At 41.9% G+C, this 18,383-nt stretch overlaps 1 protein-coding gene across 3 annotated transcripts; it reads left to right on the plus strand.

Annotated features, from left to right (window-relative positions):
- The first annotated feature begins 5,171 nt into the window (after positions 1–5,171).
- Positions 5,172–17,896, plus strand: TTPAL (alpha tocopherol transfer protein like). 3 transcript variants are annotated; one of them, XM_072111047.1, is made up of 5 exons: positions 5,172–5,415; positions 9,310–9,759; positions 9,987–10,180; positions 10,262–10,372; positions 13,182–17,896. In XM_072111047.1, exons 2-5 carry the CDS (start codon positions 9,324–9,326, stop codon positions 13,455–13,457), a joined length of 1,017 nt encoding a protein of 338 aa, XP_071967148.1. In that variant the 5' UTR covers positions 5,172–5,415; positions 9,310–9,323; the 3' UTR covers positions 13,458–17,896. The 3 variants fall into 3 exon arrangements, with proteins under 3 accessions (XP_071967148.1, XP_071967149.1, XP_071967150.1); XM_072111048.1 differs by having other exon boundaries at positions 5,172–5,312; XM_072111049.1 differs by lacking the exon at positions 5,172–5,415 and adding an exon at positions 5,432–5,460.
- The last annotated feature ends 487 nt before the right edge of the window (positions 17,897–18,383 follow it).

The following is an 18,383-nucleotide window of genomic DNA, read 5'->3' on the forward strand; positions in this document are numbered from 1 at the left end:
TACAAACAGACCACTGGACGTTGGTTATTTACTGTAGTTTGAGCCCTAGTCTACAATAAACGGCTATAACAGTTATCACAGGTGTCTGCAATGAAGCTTTAGTGTTAAGTTCTTATGACAACCCAACATTTTTAAAATCCAATTGTCACAGAGACCAAAAAAGTTCTGGCTCAGGTCACAATTATAAAGTATACAGTTCCTACTTACATACAAATTCAACTTAAGAACAAACCTACAGAACCTATCCTGTACATAGCCGGGGGACTGCCTGTGCTGTTAATCATACATACAGAGTTGAATACAGTGGCGAAGCAGGGAGCCTGGATCACCATTGAGCCTCTGCCGCAGCTGTGTTCTGCCGATGCTGGAAAGCCCAATGGAGGAAGCTATAAAGGAGGAAGTGGGTCTGATAAGTGGGGGAAGGGTGTGTGCGGAGGGGTACCCGTTTTTTTAGTGATAGGCAGTCTGGCTCCTTTTGTGCCACTAGATCATTTGGCCGAGCTCAATAAAAAGAGCTGGCTCTCCATCCACCCACCCACCACACTTTTTGGGCTAAAAGGAGGTGTGGTCATGGGATAGAGGTGGGGCTTTCAGGCAGGGCTAAGTGAGTCGTTGGTTCTCAGGGAACTCCTGTCATTGGCATGAAAGAGCTAGCTCTTAAAGTCAACTTGTTTGTGGGCGTTCCATCAATACGAGAGCAGATGGAGAGTGGCACAATGTGAGGAGGATAACAAGGAAGGGCATTACAAAAAGGACATTGGAAAAGGGGGATAAATTAATAAGTGGCTAAAAATAAGTGGTGGGTTAAAAATAAAAAAGGCCATTAAATTGTGAGGAGCCAATAGAAATGGGGATATTGTTTGTAGGGGCTACAGAAAAGAAGGTACCAGAGGGGATAGTTAGGGATAAAATTAATGAGGGGATTACATGTTGGTGGGCTACATTAGGCAGCCTTCTTATGGGGTCCACAAGGGGGCATTATATAGTTTGGGGGGGATGGCCACAGCACAGGAGGCATTTTACAGTGGGGGTAACAGGAAAGGGAGACTTTACTATGAGGGGGCCAGGGGGGTTATAGGCATGCCAAAGGGATTTGGTTAGGGCTGTGGTGGTGAACCTATAGTATGGGTGCCAAAGGTGGCACTCAGAGCCTACTTTGTGGGAACCCAGGCTAGTGCCCCAGCACAGAGTTTGCCTGACAGGACACAAGGCACCCTCTTGCAGTTCCAGGCTGCACAAGTACTATTTTAAAGGAAACCTACCACTTTTGATAGTGGGTATAAACAGCAAATGCCGTACACCAGCTCAGGGTGAGCTGGCGCCGGCGCTTATTTTCGTTATGTTTTTCAACAGATGTAAAGCGTTTAAATGCTTTAGTAATCTTTATATACAAGTACCTTCCCCGCACTGTGGTTCGCGCTCGGCACACCATGTGTCCGACCACTTCGTGCGCCTGAATAGGAAGTGGTCGCGTGGATGGTGCGCCGAGCGCGGACCACGGTGGGGTGAAGGTACTTGTATATAAAGATTACTAAAGTGTTTAAACGCTTTACATCCCTTTAAAAACATAAAGAAAATAAGCGCCAGCACCAGCTTACCCTGAGCTGGTGCACAGCATTTGCAACTTATAACCTCCATCGGAAGTGGTAGGTTACCTTTAAAGCAAAACATCATGGGCTGCCTGGGACTGCAAGAGGAATGAGTAGGTATAGAGAGGGCTGGATTATCATTGGAGTACCTGCCCCACGATTTTTCATTTTCAGAGCGACCCTGGAGGAATCCAAATCCAGATTTCTCCCTCTTTCAACTGTATTAACATCCTCAGGATGCCAATACAATTGAGAAATGTGGCAGAGCAGTTAGCAATTAATACAACCATGTTGGCACTTTGCAATAAGTAAGTGGGTGTTAGTTGTAGTTTGGACACTCGGCCCAAATTTCACCATGACTATAGGTTTATATGTATGTGTGTTTTGGTATACATGTTTGTGTAAATAAATATTTTATATATATGTATACAGTGAAAGAAAAAATTATTTAACCCCTTAAGGACGCAGCCTGTTTGCAGGTTAAGGCTCGCAACTTTTTTTTGAAATTTGACCAGTGTCTCTTCCTGTGGTAATAACTTTTGAACGCTGTTACTTATCAAAGCGATTCTGAGATTGTTTTTTCCCCACATGTTGTACTTCATTTTAGTGGTAAATTTTGGCTGATAAGTTTTGCGTTTATTTACAAAAAAAAGAAAAAAATGATGAATTTTTAGAAAAATTTGCCATTTTCGAAATTCTAAATCACCGCGTTTTCAGGCAGATCGATTTACCACCTAAATAACTTGCAGAATAACATTTCCCATTTGTCTACTTTACATTTTCATAATTTTTGAAATGTTTGGATAATTTATTTTGACGTCACGCGGCCTACAAATCGAATAGCGATTTTCCGTATTTTCGGAATTGACTATTTTGGGGATAAATACTGTTTGAAATCAAATTTTACATATTTAGCAACAAAACCCCCTATATAACCAACCCATTTTCAAATCTGCACCCCTCAAACTATCAGAAACAGCTTTTACAAAGATTGTTAACCCCTTGAGATCTTCATAGTAATTGAATCAAAATGGCGGTGAAATTTAGAAATTTCAAATTTATCAAATTTTGTCGGTTATACGTTCATTTAGCCCTAAAATTTACACATTTCCAAAAGATAAAAAGAGAAAACTCACCATAAAATTTGTTCTACAATTTCTCCTGAATGCAGCGACCCCCCACATGTGGACATTACTTGTGTTATGGGGGCACAGCGAGGCGCAGAAGGGAAGGAGCACCCTGCAGCTGCCAGGATTTTAGTTTTCTGGTTGCCCCCTTTTGAAGGCTATAAAATTTTCGCTATTCTGTTATTTGGGCCATGTGACGGCATTTTTTTTGCGGGACGAGATGCTTTTTCCAGTGTTACCATTTTGGGGATGGTATCACCTATTGTTGAAAATTTTGGAACTTTTTTTGAGGTCATGAGTAGAAAAGCATCAATTCTGTACTGGATTTTTTACTTTTTTTTTTTTCCGTGTTCACCGTATATCCTAATAATCCTGTTATCTTTATTCTATGGGTCGATACGATTACGGGGATACCAGACATTAATATTTTTTCTTATGTTTTACTAAATTTGCCAAATAAAACCCTAATGTGGGGAAAAATCTATCATTTTTGCATCGCCGTCTTCCAAGTGGCATAACATTGTTACGTTTTTGGCTACAGAGCTGGTTGATGGCTTGTTTTTTGCGGGACATGTTGTTCTTTGCAACAATATCATTCTGGAGTACATATGTTTTGTTGATCACTTTTTATTGCATTTTTAGTGGGATATAATAGGTAAAAATCATAATTTTTGGCGGGTTTTTGACGTTTTTTTTTTACGGCGTTCATCATATGGGTTCAATAGTTATTTAGTTTTATTCTATGGATTGTTACGGACGCGGTGATACTATATATGTGGGGTTTGTGTTATGATTTAGACTTTTTTGAGCGTTATATGTCTCTTTATATGTTTTCTGGCTTATGGGCATTTTTAGTGATTTATAAAGTAATTTTTTATTGAAAAACCTTTTTTTTTACATTTTTTTACTTGATCCACCATGGGATATGAACAAGCAATCATCTGATTGCTTGTTCTTGATAATACTCTGCAATACTAATGTATTGCAGGGTATTATCAGTGCCAGCCTATGCAGATGCATAGGCTGACACTTTGCCTTTAAGATGACGTCACAGACGCCATCTTAAAGGTAAACCCTCCAAGGCTTCTCTGGGGTCCCGATCGGACCCCAGAGGAGCCAAAACAGTGATCGGCCCCCCCGAAAACGGTGCGGGGGGGGGGGCGATCGTGGGGTAAAGACCCCCAGAAGGCATGTTAAATGCCGCGGTCGCGTTGACCGCGGCATTTAACGGGTTAAACACCCGCGATCGGAGCCCACTCCGACCGCGGGTGTTAGCCGGGGATGTCAGCGGTAGATTACCGCTGAAATCCCGCGGCTAGCGATGCCGGTTCGGCTGCTATACAGCGCTGAACCGGCATCGTCTCTGCGCCGTAGCTGTACTGCGCTGAGCGCTAATCGCGGGACTCAGCGCAGTACAGCTACGGCGCAGAGCGCTAAGGTGTTAATCGCTGGCTGGATTGGCTGGTTTGACAATGTGTTTTTATTCATTGCTGGAAGTGTAAGCAGCTTTGTTAACATTTTCACAGCTGCTTAGACTTCCAGCACTGCAGAAAAACACTTTCAATAGACCAGTTAGATGTTCCTTATTACCCAGTTACCTGCATGAGGCCGCGTTCACACGATGCGTAGCGGAAACGCAATGCAACCTTAGAATGTGATCAAGGCTGAAGCCTTTACAATGCATCAAAAGTGCAGCAAAAATTGTGACACAATGTATCGTGTGAACGCGGCCTTAGATAGCTGTCACATACAGTCATCTGTATTAAAGACTCCTGTCCACAGACTTAATTAATCAGTCAGACAAAATATTGAATATTAAGTGCAGAATTGTGAGTGAATATGTAGTGCCAGCATGATGACAGATGATATATCTTCTTCTTCTTCTACCTGGCCACTATTTCAGCTTCTTCCAGCCACAACTCCTCTTTGCAGATATAGCAGCACAAAATCACTAAATCACCTTCTCCTCTATCTTCTCATAACATAGAGAACACTATTATGTCCCCACAGTTACCAATAAAGTAACATTCCCCTCACAGTAAGGGTACATTCAGACAGCTCACCCGGACCAGATACTGGGCCAGCATAGGGCCTGGAGGAAGAGTGGGGAGGGTCGAGCACTCTTCACCCCTCCTCCCAGGGGCGTAACTTGAGGGGGTGCAGAGGATGCGGTTGCAACCGAACCCAAGAGGCTTTGGGGACCCATAAGGTGTCACTTTCCCATATGAGAAGACTAGTACTATAAACCATACATTATAGTATAGTATCCCTGCAATCTAGATATACTAAATAAGAACTATTACGATTCAAGCTTTTATCTTCCCAAGAACCTGACTTGTTGCTATGGGCAACAATGACATTTAGTTATAGATGTGAGACAAGCATTGCGAATCCTGGCGCGCCCTCTAGTGACACGTTGACGCAAATACAGCTAAATATCATCAGGCAGACATGAACGCGCACGCCTGCAGACGCTGAGCTGAGCGCGCGACGGCTCTTCCGACCTCTCATTCCCTAGAGCGCAGCGCAGTTCAGGTGGGTGGACATCGGACGCGCGTACACGTGGTCCGGGCCAGCCTATCGGATGAGAGTGCAGGTGAGAACCTGTGTTAGGAGACCTGGAGGCCGGGGAAAGGTTAGATGCTGCGACTGATGCTGCAGGATTCCTCATTCAAGGAGGCGTCTCCCCCTTGCTGCAGGTAAATGGTTCCGTCCATCCTCCAGCTGCTGTGCTTCCAGGACAGGTAGTGGGGCTATGGGGAGCGGATAGATGTCATGTGTCCTGCAGAGGGGGGAGCGCGGTGGCCATATAGGACTCTGCATTATGCAGCAGACATGCTATATCCGCATACATCATTGGAATGTGTATACAGAGACTCTACTGGCATCCTGTATGGCAGAGCCTGTGCCTATAATATGTACAAGACCTAGAGTAATGTAAACTTCTGTATACTCTGTATATACATGTAAGATGTGCAGTAATGCTTACAGTGATATCTATACATACAGATCTATAGTAATACTCTACATACATAAATAAATCTTTATATATAGAGCGCCATCATATTCTGCAGCACTTTACAGATCATGGGGGACATATACAGACGAAATAAGACATTAGAGAGTAATAACACAGTCCAATGGAACAATAGGAGTGAGCGGCAGGAGCTTAGTCTTTTAGAATCCATACTGTACATATCTATATGATCTACAGTAACTGTACATACATATCTGTATGATCTATAGTAGCTGGCGGGACATACATATCTGTATGATCTATAGTAACTGTCTGGACATACATATCTATATGAACTGTTGTTTTTCTATTTGTTACTCATGTCTCTATGGCCATACACATGTCCTTGGACTGTATATACTTAGTGTTTGTATGTGCATATGTTTTCATTAGGACACACATATTGGTAGTGGGAGCAGTTTCCTCTCGTCATCACTGCTCTCTATGGGGATGGTAGTAATATATAACATTATACTTGTGCTAGAATGAGCATATAGTGTGACACTGTAAAACACACCAGAGCATCCAGCAATTATACCGTGTGCGGCTGCCTGGTGCTGATCTTCCAGAAACAGCGCCCCCACTGTATATGGGTTGTCATTGGCATTGCTGTTCATCCCTATTTACTTGTGAAGTGTTTTCCTGCAACATCATCCATAGCCCAGAGAGAAGCGCAGTATCTGTTAGAAAGTAGCCATGTTTTTATAATGTTATTCAAATTCTTTGATGGTTGGAAAACACAGAGTGGCGGCTCAGCATTTTTCTGCAGTAACTTGCAGTACGAGTTTGTACAGAGGTTGTTTCATCAGATAATAATATATTTATGTCTATATTCAGGCTGCTGGGTGTGATGGGTGTGATCAACATTTCTAATCTACAGATCTTCCGCTGACAGTTCTGGGTATTAGAATCTGCTCTACACTTTGTCCATGGGTTATGTACGGTATTTAAAGAGGACCTGTCAACCCAGAAAACCCATCCACCAAATGTGCCCCCCATAATTCTCCCCAGCCATTTTTTTTTTACATTTATATGCAGTATCTGGTGTGCTGGCAGTCAGACTTATTCATTAGGGGGCTCGCCGACACACCCCCAGCACGCCCCAACCAGCGGTCACAGTGCACCAACAGCGGCTGTGGCCGCAGCCTGGACTCACATTGCCGGCCGGAGAGCCGGCAGCGATACAATGCTGCAGGCTTCTCCTACAAAGTGACCGCTGGTCATTTAAAAAAAAAAATGGCTAGAGAGAAAGGGTCTGGGGGGAGGATTATGGGGGGCACATTTTGTGGGTGGGTTCTCCGGGGTGACAGGTCCTCTTTAAAGATGCCACCAGTGCCACCAATATAGCTCACTCAACTTTTTTAGAGTCCTGAATAGCAAATTGTCTTGTGATTTGGTGCATATTTCCATGCTAGTGACATTTCACAAGATCAGGCCCTACTCTCAGGTAATCTGTCTTCTTCACTTGAATAGTTAGGGCCACGTTTGTGTTAACAGAACCTTACTGTATCATCACAAAACTAGATCGATAATATCTGACTAATTCCTAATCAGCTATTCGGGGTTGACGAATATACCACTGTTTTGTGGTAGTTTTTGAAGTTACATCAACCAGTTAATTACTAATTCAAGGGACTGTGGGATGCGTTGTTTTGCGCTATTCTGAAACGCTATGAAACAATCCTAACAGCACATCACAATGAGGCCCCTGCTTTTATCCTTCAAGGGAAGTTTCCTCGAGAATGAGAATTAGAATCTGATTGGACACCATCTGCTTCACTTCTTTTGCACAGGTTTTTTTCATACCAGCTCCCACCTTGCCCATTTTGTCTGCTGTCACATCTTGTACCTGTGGGTGCAGGTTGTGGTGTGCTTAGTGACTCACCCTGTTCTATAGGATGACCATTATAATTACAGGAAGTCTTGTGTCACCTCACATCACAATGTAATTGCTATATGGGGAAACTGTTCTGATCTAATGGTCTGCAGCAGTAAATGCTGTGTGATATATAGCTGCTCAGATATGACATTGTGCTGGGGGGGGGGGGGTTGTTCTGCATCTGTAAATTCAAAAAGTTGGTACTCGATTCATTATAATGTGAAAATATGAAGAAATCTTATTGTGATAAGTATAGCAATCCAAATGCACCTATAGGCAGGATAGGCAAAGGACGATGCATACAGAGCTACCTGTTCATTGAAATGATTTGAACTGAAAGATAATCACTGCTTCTGAGCAAATGATAAGCTACGGTATATAATTTTTATCCCAGTATAAGATATCAACTAACAGGACTGCCTTGTGGTGTAAAGATTTATAAAGCAGCCTTAGCTATCACAATTCAGGGAAGATACTGAGGTTGCGGCCTGTAAGCGGTTAAGCAGGACGGATGAGTCACAGAAGCAGTTGATCTTGTGAGCACAGCTTTTGTGTCTGCGTAGTTATCAGGATTTACCCATTACATTGCATTGCTGCCAGTACATGACCACAAGGGCATTCAGTCTGGTAGAATTTCAGTTTGGTCTTTTTCAAAAATTCATTGCAAACCCCTATATGTGTTACAATGGTGGCACAGTATCTCACCCTGCTTACCAAGGAACCGAAAAAAACAAAAACTAGGGTAACTGCCTACATACTGGCCTCCAGTGCTCCAAAGCAGATGTTTAATCCTCAACATCTCTATAACTGATTACAAATAGGGTTAGTAGAAGTAGTGTCCTAAAATGCAAACCTAAATCCAGCTGCAGACAAACGTGTTCAGCCCATGGAAACAGGCCCATATGTTGGTCCAATCCCTCAGACTACAGACACGGCACAGGATGGGATTCCTTGCATTATACAGAAATATGATGTAAGGACTCCCAGTGTGCCTGGAGAAGTGGCACTGTAACAGTTCTTACGTTACCGGCATTGCAGTTCAGCTGGTAGGTAGGAAGTCCTTGCATCATATTTCTATATAATAGAAGGACTCCCGTCCTGTGCAGCCCATGGGATCGGACAAATATATATGGGCCAATGTAAACAGACTGAATGCATTCTTATGCAGCCGGCCCAATAAAGCGTTTTGAAGGGCATGTGAAGGTAGCCTGGGGGGGGGGGGAATCTTGGCTTCAAATATTTTAGTCAAACAGAAAATTGTGTAATCTGGCATTCTGCAAAGTCCAGAAACGGTCATCTCTGTAATTTCTGATTTTCATGCCTGTTTCTAATAATGCTAATGAGAAGTTGGTGCCAGTGACTTTGGCTTCGGATGTCTCTCATTGATCACTAAACTATATCGGGGATCTTATGCTAATGAAATGCCATTGGTAACCATAGTTCAACCATGTGTTGCCGAAATATTGCTATCCCTGAGGTGTGCTGCCAGTTATTTTGTTCTAAATCTGTTCCTTATCTTACTACATAGAATTATCATGTGCAGCCAAAATAGTTGTTTGATGTCTGTGACCTGCGTGGAACCGGTGATGGTGCCAATAGTCAATGTTTCATAATCTGTAGAAAAATAGGAAGGACAAATCCTTCAAGTGGATAAAGTTTGGAAGTTGTTTCAAAGTGACTGTTCTTTTTCATTTACAGCTGCCACAAGTTCAATGGCACAAGACAATGAGACCTCGGTAGGAAGTTCTTCTGTATCCTCTTCCTTGGAAGTAGACTCCACACTCCATGAGGGATACGTATGTACATTGACCCCAGAGCTGGTCCTCAAGGCTAGGGAAGAATTACAGGAGAAACCAGAATGGAGGTTACGTGATGTGCAGGCTCTGAGGGACATGATATGGAAGGACTACCCCAACCTAAGGACTCGAGTTGATGATGCTTTCCTGCTCCGCTTTCTGAGAGCTCGCAAATTTGACTATGACCGAGCTTTACAGTTATTGGTCAATTATTACAGTTGCCGGAAAGGATGGCCAGAAGTATTTACCAATCTGAAACCTTCTGCGGTTAAACCTGTGCTGGACTCTGGATTCTTGACTGTTCTACCTCACACAGACACAGAAGGAAGACGTATTGTTTGTATGCGACCCGGTATGATCAGATGTTCTCTGTTTTTCAGAATGGTTATCAGTAGACTTCCTGTATGGGGAAAAAGTTAATCCTCACATAATTTTTGTCAATGATAGGAAAAGTCAAAATCATGTTCCTGTTGTCACGCAACACAGTGCAGTGCAATATATGTCATTGTAGAGGGCAAAGGGGTAAGTAAAACATTGGTAAAGTTATTTACAGTACTACTACTTTCTATCATCTTCAAGGTCAGTGGAACCCTCGAAATTTCCCAATTACTGAAAACCTTCGGGCCATATATTTGTCACTGGAAAAACTGATCGAAGCGGAGGAAACCCAAGTGAATGGCATTGTGATTTTAGCAGATTATGAAGGAGTTGGGTTGTCCCAAGCATCTAATTTTGGACCATTTATTGCCAAAAGGATCATTGGAATACTTCAGGTAAGGGAAATTAAATAAAGGATGTGCTGGTCTTCTTGTACCGTCTTTATGTACCTCGCTAACACTATATGTTTGTGGTAGGACGGTTTTCCAATTAGGATAAAAGCTGTCAACATCATCAATGAACCAAGGATATTTAAAGGGATTTACGCCATACTGAGGCCATTTTTGAAAGAGAAAATAGTAAAACGGGTAAGTGAATAGTTTGCTGCCAATACATGTTGCTCTCAGTTTGCTATAGCAGGTTTGCTGTGGGCTACATTTTAAAAAGAACCTGTCAGCAGAAATGTCATTTTTAGCTGGTGAAAGGTTTGAATAGCCTATGCCAGAGATGGCGAACCTTTTAGCACCCGAGTGCCCAAACTGAACCCAAATCCCCCCCTTATTTATCGCGAGGTGCCAGCCAAAAATTAAAGCAGTAACTTATTGCTCCCTGTTCAACAACCTTCATATTTGCCTCCTGAGGACATCAACACAGTAGAAAGATGGAACATTTTCATAATTTTACCTTCTTTCCAGTGTCCCTTTGTACACAGAGAATCTATGCTGATTCTAGAAATGCCTTTGTCAGCATTCTGTATACTGCCACAAAACTATATTTCACATTACCTGGCTCCCTCCTAGCAGCATGCAGTGAGGCTAACGGGGATCAGCAGCAGCCTGTGTCTAAGTCTCCTCATACATTCATCCTCTCCTCCACGTACATGAAGAGACTGAGATACAAGGAAAATATGCAAATAAGTTTTCCTGGATGGAATAAGGAAAACCAAGCCTCTTTTAGCAACCTTGTAAGGCAGCTCCCCTGACATCAAGCATGACTTTCAGGAAGCCTAATGACATGTGAAGGATTGAAACCAAACCAGTATATCTATTCCAGAAGGAACATACTCCCAACTGTAGACAGTACTGTTTCATTGTGGTTGCATCTCTTAAGTACAATGTAGGGAACTGGTTTGGCTGCGTGAGAGGGAACAAAATCTGATCTCCAGGGCTTGATTTTCATCCTCTGTATGGAGGGACACTTACCCTAGAAGTAAATCCAATGGTAAGGCAGTGTTAACTAGGACTAAGGCCGGGTGTCTGCGCTATATAAATATAGGAATAATTATTGTTATTATTTTTATAATTTGATCTGAGAAAAACTCTGCGTTCGCTGGAGGGGTTTCTCATACCAAACCTTGTATCCCTGGACTGTACTAACATGCTACTGTACTGGCTATACTGACTTGATACAAGGTTTGGTGTGGAAAATCCCTCTGAAGTTGGATGGAAAATGTGGTGCATCACCTATTAGTTGACTTGGTTTCCAACAAAACAATGTGCCAAAATCTATCTAGTGAGTCTCCTCTGGTGACCTCTGAGCTGCTCCCATAAGTTGTATGGGGGAGATTTTTCAAAGGGTCTGAAGTAAATCTGTTCTATTTTCCCATGGAAACCAATCAGAGGTCAGCTTTCATTTCATAGACCGCTGTGGGAAATGAAAGCTGAGATATGATTGGTTGCCATGAGTAACTAGAGCAGTTCTGCTCTCAGACACTTCCGATAAATCTCCCCCTATGACTATTTTGTCACTGGCTTCTTCTGCAGCAGTTTGTTAGACACAATCCTGCTTCACCAGGGTCTTTCAGGATTATGTCTGAATGCTCACATCAAAACCTGTCCTTTTGGTGTGACGTGTTGCAAGCTTAATTTATTTTTTCAAGTTTTTCAAGAAATGGGAGAAATTACCTTATATAAGGCTACATTCACACGATGTATGCCCGCACGTGTGCTGCACCGTACCGCTCCCGTACAGGGCCGTGAGCCCATAGAAGTGTATGGGGGACGTATATCGGCCGTATATATGCGTCCCCCATACATGTGTGTGAATGTAGCCTAAGATTGTAAATTGTCCTAATGGTTCTCCTGTGGCTGCTTTACGTTTTCCTTGTATTTTCTTACATAGATCCAGTCAAGGAGGCGAGGAGGCTCTTCAATGCAGTGAAACCAGCCCTTCCACTCTGCCCCTATTCCACGTCACTGTAATCTGTGCTTGTCTTCAGTGACGGACTGTGTGTCCACAGGTACATAGGTGCACCGTGTATGCGCCAGTTCGAGTTACAGCTAGCTGCTCGTGCATTGGATCAGCTAGCTCTTACCAGCGCTTTCACGGCACGGCGCATTTGTGGAGCCGGCCATGGACGCGCTGCTCTCCCCCCTCTGTGACTGGATCTATGGAAGAAAACATAAAAAACACCAAAAATATGAAAATGTAGAGAAGCCACAGGATACCACCATTAAGACAACTTTACAGTCTTGTATAATGTATTATTTGTGGTGTATTGCGTTAGTTTGTGGTGACAGGCCCTCTTTATTTTCACTTGACTTTCCCAGACTGCAGGAGACTTGGGCCACTAATTTGCCACCTCAACATCTTTGATGCCACATTCCTGTGCAGTACAATCCTCTGTTAAAGGCAATCTACCACCAGGATCAAGGATTGTTAACCAAGCCCACTGCCACACTGGAAAGGTCATTTTTACCTGATGACATGTTGCAATAGCGCCTCTCCTGCCGATTTCAAAAATTCTGAATAGAGTCAATTGTTTTAAAAAGTTTATTCACATTACCTGGCTTTCTGCCAGCAGTGTCAAAAGGGGTAATGTGAATAAACTTTTTAAGACAATTGACACTAGTCAGACTGCCGACAAAGGCATTTTTAAAATTGCATGGGAGAGGCTATTGGAACCTGTCATGAGGTGAAAATTACCTTCCTGATGATGGGTTCCCTGTGAAGTGAGGACTGTAGATTTCTGCCAGGCTGTATGGGACATATATCTACAGATTGGATGTGTGAGAGAGGTAAGTGCTGAAGACTTGTGCCTTACATGCAGCTACCATGCCCCAAATAAGTCCACTATAGAATGTCCATGTTTCCCAGGTTACTGGCACACTACTGTATCTGCACTTTGCACACAATGGTGACAAAATGAACAGTTCATGTCTCATTTTTCCCATCTAGATATTCCTGCACGGGTCGGATCTGAATTCTCTTCACAGCAACATTCCTAAGGCCATCCTGCCAGAAGAATACGGGGGCACAGCTGGGAAGCTGGATATTTCCATGTGGAGTCAGATCCTATTAGCATCTGAAAATGATTTTGCACAAGATTTTAACCAGGTGGCCCTCACCCGAGACGGCTCCCTCCAAGGGTTTGTAATGAACGATGCGGAGTCCGACTACTTACAATGTGAGGAGTCTGCCCGAGGGGTAAAATCCCAACTCTACTGTTACTGAATAGTATTTCTGTGCTGTCCACAATATCAGCAGCTGCATCTGAATAAATGTCTGTGAGGTGCCTGTTTTTTTTAAAAAATTCTTTATTATCATCTTAAGAGTGCAGCCACACGGTGCGTTTCATGTTATCATGCGTTTGGCTGGTTTGAATCTGTTTTTCTTTATTTCTGGTAGTTCAAGCATTTGTGTTTAAGGACATCTACCACCACATTTAGGTGAAACACAGACGCAGCTTCGTCCGGCCAAGAGGAGGAGATTAGCAGATGGGTGACGTTACCGTCTGTCTGCAGTGCTTGCGGCCGGCAACGTGGGAGAATATCAGTGAGTAGACATGCATAAATTATCTTCTGACGGGGCTAGAAGGCGCTCGGCTAGGTGAGTGCCTCCAGCTCATTTGCATAAAGTTATAAAGTCTTTATTTCGGAGTAGCAGACGTGCCAGAAAGTGGCAGGAGGACTCTCCTCATCACCCCTAAGGTAACGAGCATGCATTTGGTAAATGTGGAGATAGATGTCCTTTAACATTTTCACAGCTGCTTACACTTTCAGGAATGAAGGAAAACTGATTCAAACCAGCCAATTGCATTCGTTTTGCAATGCCTTTAAAAATGCACCAAAAAACTTACCATGTGACTGCACCCTGGGGCTGCATTCACACAAACGGGTGATTTCTCCAGTCCTGTATTTCCGTGCTATATGAATCTGTATATACGTGACGATTTTCATTCGTATGTATAAAATATGGTGGGATTGCAATTGATGGATGACTGACTATTGGCTGCTGGATAGAATGCACCTCCCACTGGTTCTGGATACTGCGCGTATACACGGCATCATACGGTGAACAACTATGTGCAGCACGTATGTAACCTGTATGGGGCATGCTGAACGGAAATACATGAGAAAATAGGATAGTTAAGGACACCCGACTTAGACGATCCCTTGTTAAAGACAGACCCCTCTATCCACTGTGACCTCTGGTGAAGCTCTCTGAATGCTTTACTATAGTCCCAGACTGCAATGATCAGCTGTAAGGTGTCTGTAATGAAACTCTATTGATAATCCTTGATCCCATTACAGCACTGGGGCAAAAAAAAATGTTGTCTGGATTTACAATTATAAAATATATAGTTTTTACTTACATACAAATTCAACTTAAGAACAAAACCATGGAATCTATTTTGTACATAACCTGGGGCCTGCCTGTATATCGCATATACTCGAGTATAAGCCGACCCAAGTATAAGCCGAGGCCCCTAATTTTACCACAAAAACCTGGTAAAACCTATATTTTTTTTTTACTCGAGTATAAGCTTTGCAGCACTATTTTTGTGCTGAAAAACTAGGCTTATACTCGAGTATATATGGTATATATATTATTTGAACATATATTTTAATACCTCTCACTTGGGTATGGTCGTATTATGTATTGAAATGTATGGGGCCCTTTTCTACCTGAATATACGGCGCTTTTCAAACATTTGTGTGAATGCAGCCTAAACTGTATTCATTCATATGGTTCTTAAAAGTGTAAATAAATAACTATCATTGCCAAATATTCCTCTTTCCTTTCTCTAGCTTTGCCATCAATCTTTTGGCTTTTTTTTTGTCTATAATTATTTTAATGTCTAATAATTGAACCATTATATGGTAGGAGCAGTTGTGAGTGTTCAGTAACTACAACCCCCATCAGGTTATGCTCTGATATCTTAGGGAAACTACTGGATCATGTATCTATGGAGATTTAGAGGCTATAGTAAACGTCAAGACAACTATTGAGAGCCATATAGAGAAAAAGTATTGAGGTAGAAATGCAGGTAAAGTTAATGTAGTGGAATTATGATAGATGTACGGCTCTCTGGGTAACTCCATCTAGAAATTACTAAATGTGACTTTATAAAATCGGTGATCAATGTCAAATAGTCGCCCCTTTTAAGTCAAGATTTATTGCTTGTTTCCCCCAAAGGGATGTGTCGCATGTCCAGTACAAAAGAAGGTTCATTGCTGGATGTGGTCAGTAAACCTATATTTTCTCTTACAGCTCTGACACATGGCCCAGTGTTTTTCTTGTCTGGTGGTGCAGGTTTCCTGTGTTGCCACATCCATGTCTGTTAATTGATTTTATGCCATCATTTATTTTGTGTCTGAATATTGAGTGTTATTCATATGATAACATTGTGCTACCTGAGCTAATACTTGTTGATAACATAAGCTGGCAAGTCATCAAGTCATTTAAAAAAAATAATAATAATCGTCCTTGGCACAATATGCTTTATATGTTCTTTTATAATGACTGGTCTATACAGTCCTGTGGGTTGCTGCAGAAAGGTGGGTGCATTATGAACACTAGTGTTATATAAGTTCAATCCTATGTATTGTTATAAAGAAACGTATCCCCTTCCTCCTCCTCTTTGTGTGTGTACACATACATGATCTGTGCACTGAAGGTTGAAATTCTGGATTTCACATTTTAAGTTTTCTGGATGCAATTTATGAAGCTGCCCCTAGAGACTTCAAAAACTGCAACAAAAACCTCCCTACCATTGGGGCTTATTCACAGATTAGTGCAAAACAGCTATTGGCTGTTGTTTTTCACCAAATATACTGCTATACTAAATGTTCTCTTTAAGGAAATCTAACATTTGATTTCATGCATTATGAACTAAACATACCTTGAGAATGCTGTAGCTACACTGATGCAGGGTCATATCTTGTTTAATCCCTGAGTTGAGTGGTTTTCCTGACATTCAGGAACTTGGGAAAGTTGGATTGCATGCTTCTTGCAGTACATAAACACATAACACAAGCTGTCCGCAGTGTCTAGACAGGACTAATCAACCTGAGCTGGATCACTCATACACAGCAGCTGGCGGATGGTGCGATTTATTACTTCTGTCTTCAGGCAGAAGTCAGTGATTACATCATCCTACTGAAAAGTTTAAGAAGAGAAGGAGCGGCAAATTATCCTGAATTTTATAATTGTTTTTTTTCAGCAAAACCGCTCGGCACAGGGATTAAACAAGATATGCTCCTGCATTAGTGTAGCTACAGCATTCTCAAGGTATGTTTGGTTCATAATGAATGAAATCAAATGGTAGGTTTCCTTTAAAAAGCATGTCCTACTCGGATCTGTTCTACACTGATCTGTCCATTTTGCGCAGCCAAGACTCAATTTGTCATGTGACCAAAATCAAACTTTTACCCTGGCTATAAATTACGTCAAATTGTGACAGAACCCTATGTTTTACTCAGCTTTCACAGTTAACTACAGCTTTTCTATCTCCTCACTATGGTTTATAAGAAATGTCATACACACATTTTATCAGGTGTTGGGTAAATGTAGTTGTGCTCGGTCCATCTGTATTCTAGTAGTGATTATAGAAGTTATACGTAGATGTGCTAAAAAACAGTTCTCTAACCCTACTGGCGTGTTAGCTGCTGCAAAGTTATACCTCCCATCATACCCGTCCATGTTGCGATGGGGGGGGGGGGTACCTTTGTTGCAGGTTGTAGGCCTCTGCCCTAGAAGAGCTCCTGGATGGAGGTGTATAGTTCTATTTTGCCCAGGATATAAGAATATTTTTGTATAATGAACATTGTGTGTACACATCAGAGGCTTGAATGTGACCTTTACTAGTCAGCCCCGATGTCTTTTCTGGTGAAGGTAGACGCCTGCTTTCCATGATCTTTGTGGTTATGGGATGTAGTATGTAGTAATGTGCTCCAATTGCTGCAAATGTCCAAACAGTTTAGAAGAAACCTCATGATTCTACTTTTTAATTGAACTTTCTCATAGATCCAGGCACTGTGACTGTGGAAATCTTATTTTTGTTATCCATGGGCTCCTTCCATCTAAAATGCCTTTTCAGCACCCAGCAGGAAAGTTCTCCTGCAGTTTAACTGCCTGTACATCTACAGCATGGAAGGGCACTGGGAACACCTCCAGCGCAACTAATTTTAAAAGTTGATTTTAGAAGGAAGGAGTCCATGGATGATAAATATAAAACGTTGGATCTATGAGTAAGTGCCCAAGGTAGATCTCGTTTAAGGGTTGTCTTGTTAATGCAACTAAGCCAGATCAGCAATGTGTCCTTGCTCATGTCTGAAATGAGAAAGAATAGCACTTTGCTCATGTTACATTAACAATAATGTAAGAAAAGGGGTAGAGCAGATCAATTATGTGATGTGTTCAAGATTGTCCTTCCGGGAAAACTCTGGAAAATAAAAGTAATGGAATCTGGAAAGCTCTGATGCTAATGGTTATTCTGCGCATTCTTTGTTCTAGGTAGAGTATAATAACATTGTTAAACTTTGTACTGAATAAAATGTTTATTTTTTTTATTCTGGTTTTATCCATTAACATTTTATAAATGGAGGTGCAATTTGATTTTAAGTGTTACATTGTATGCATGGGTCAATAAATCTCTATATATACAAAGATTTCAATTTTTTTTTTTACTTATATTTACTATTCATGTGACATAATTTTATATGTTGTCCCTTAATTGCTGAAAAAATAGAAGTTAAGCATAAAAATGTCAAATTAAAAGCCAGACAATAGCCCCCCCCCCCCCTATTGTCTGGGGGCTATTGTCTGGCTTTTAATTTGACTTGTTTGAGGCTGCCTCTGTAACGGGTCACTGCAGAGACCCGTCAATGTACCTATAGGCTGAGTGAATACCCAGAATTACAAATGATATTAGGTTAACCAGCAGCCTCAGACTTGCGGATTTTAAATTCACGAGTGTGATTAATAATCTACTATAATTTTTATAGACATAATAAAAGTTATGTTTTAGGCCTGACCGTTAAGGCTCTATCCTGTCTTAGGACAGCTTTGTAAATAAATTAGTACTTTGCCTTGGCAGTCCTAAAAGGGCTCTCTTTGCGATCTGAGTCAGAGTTCACCATGATGGCCCCCCGGAGA

The sequence above is a fragment of the Engystomops pustulosus genome, chromosome 6, assembly GCF_040894005.1.
Source record: "Engystomops pustulosus chromosome 6, aEngPut4.maternal, whole genome shotgun sequence".
Classification (NCBI taxonomy): Eukaryota; Metazoa; Chordata; class Amphibia; order Anura; family Leptodactylidae; genus Engystomops; species Engystomops pustulosus.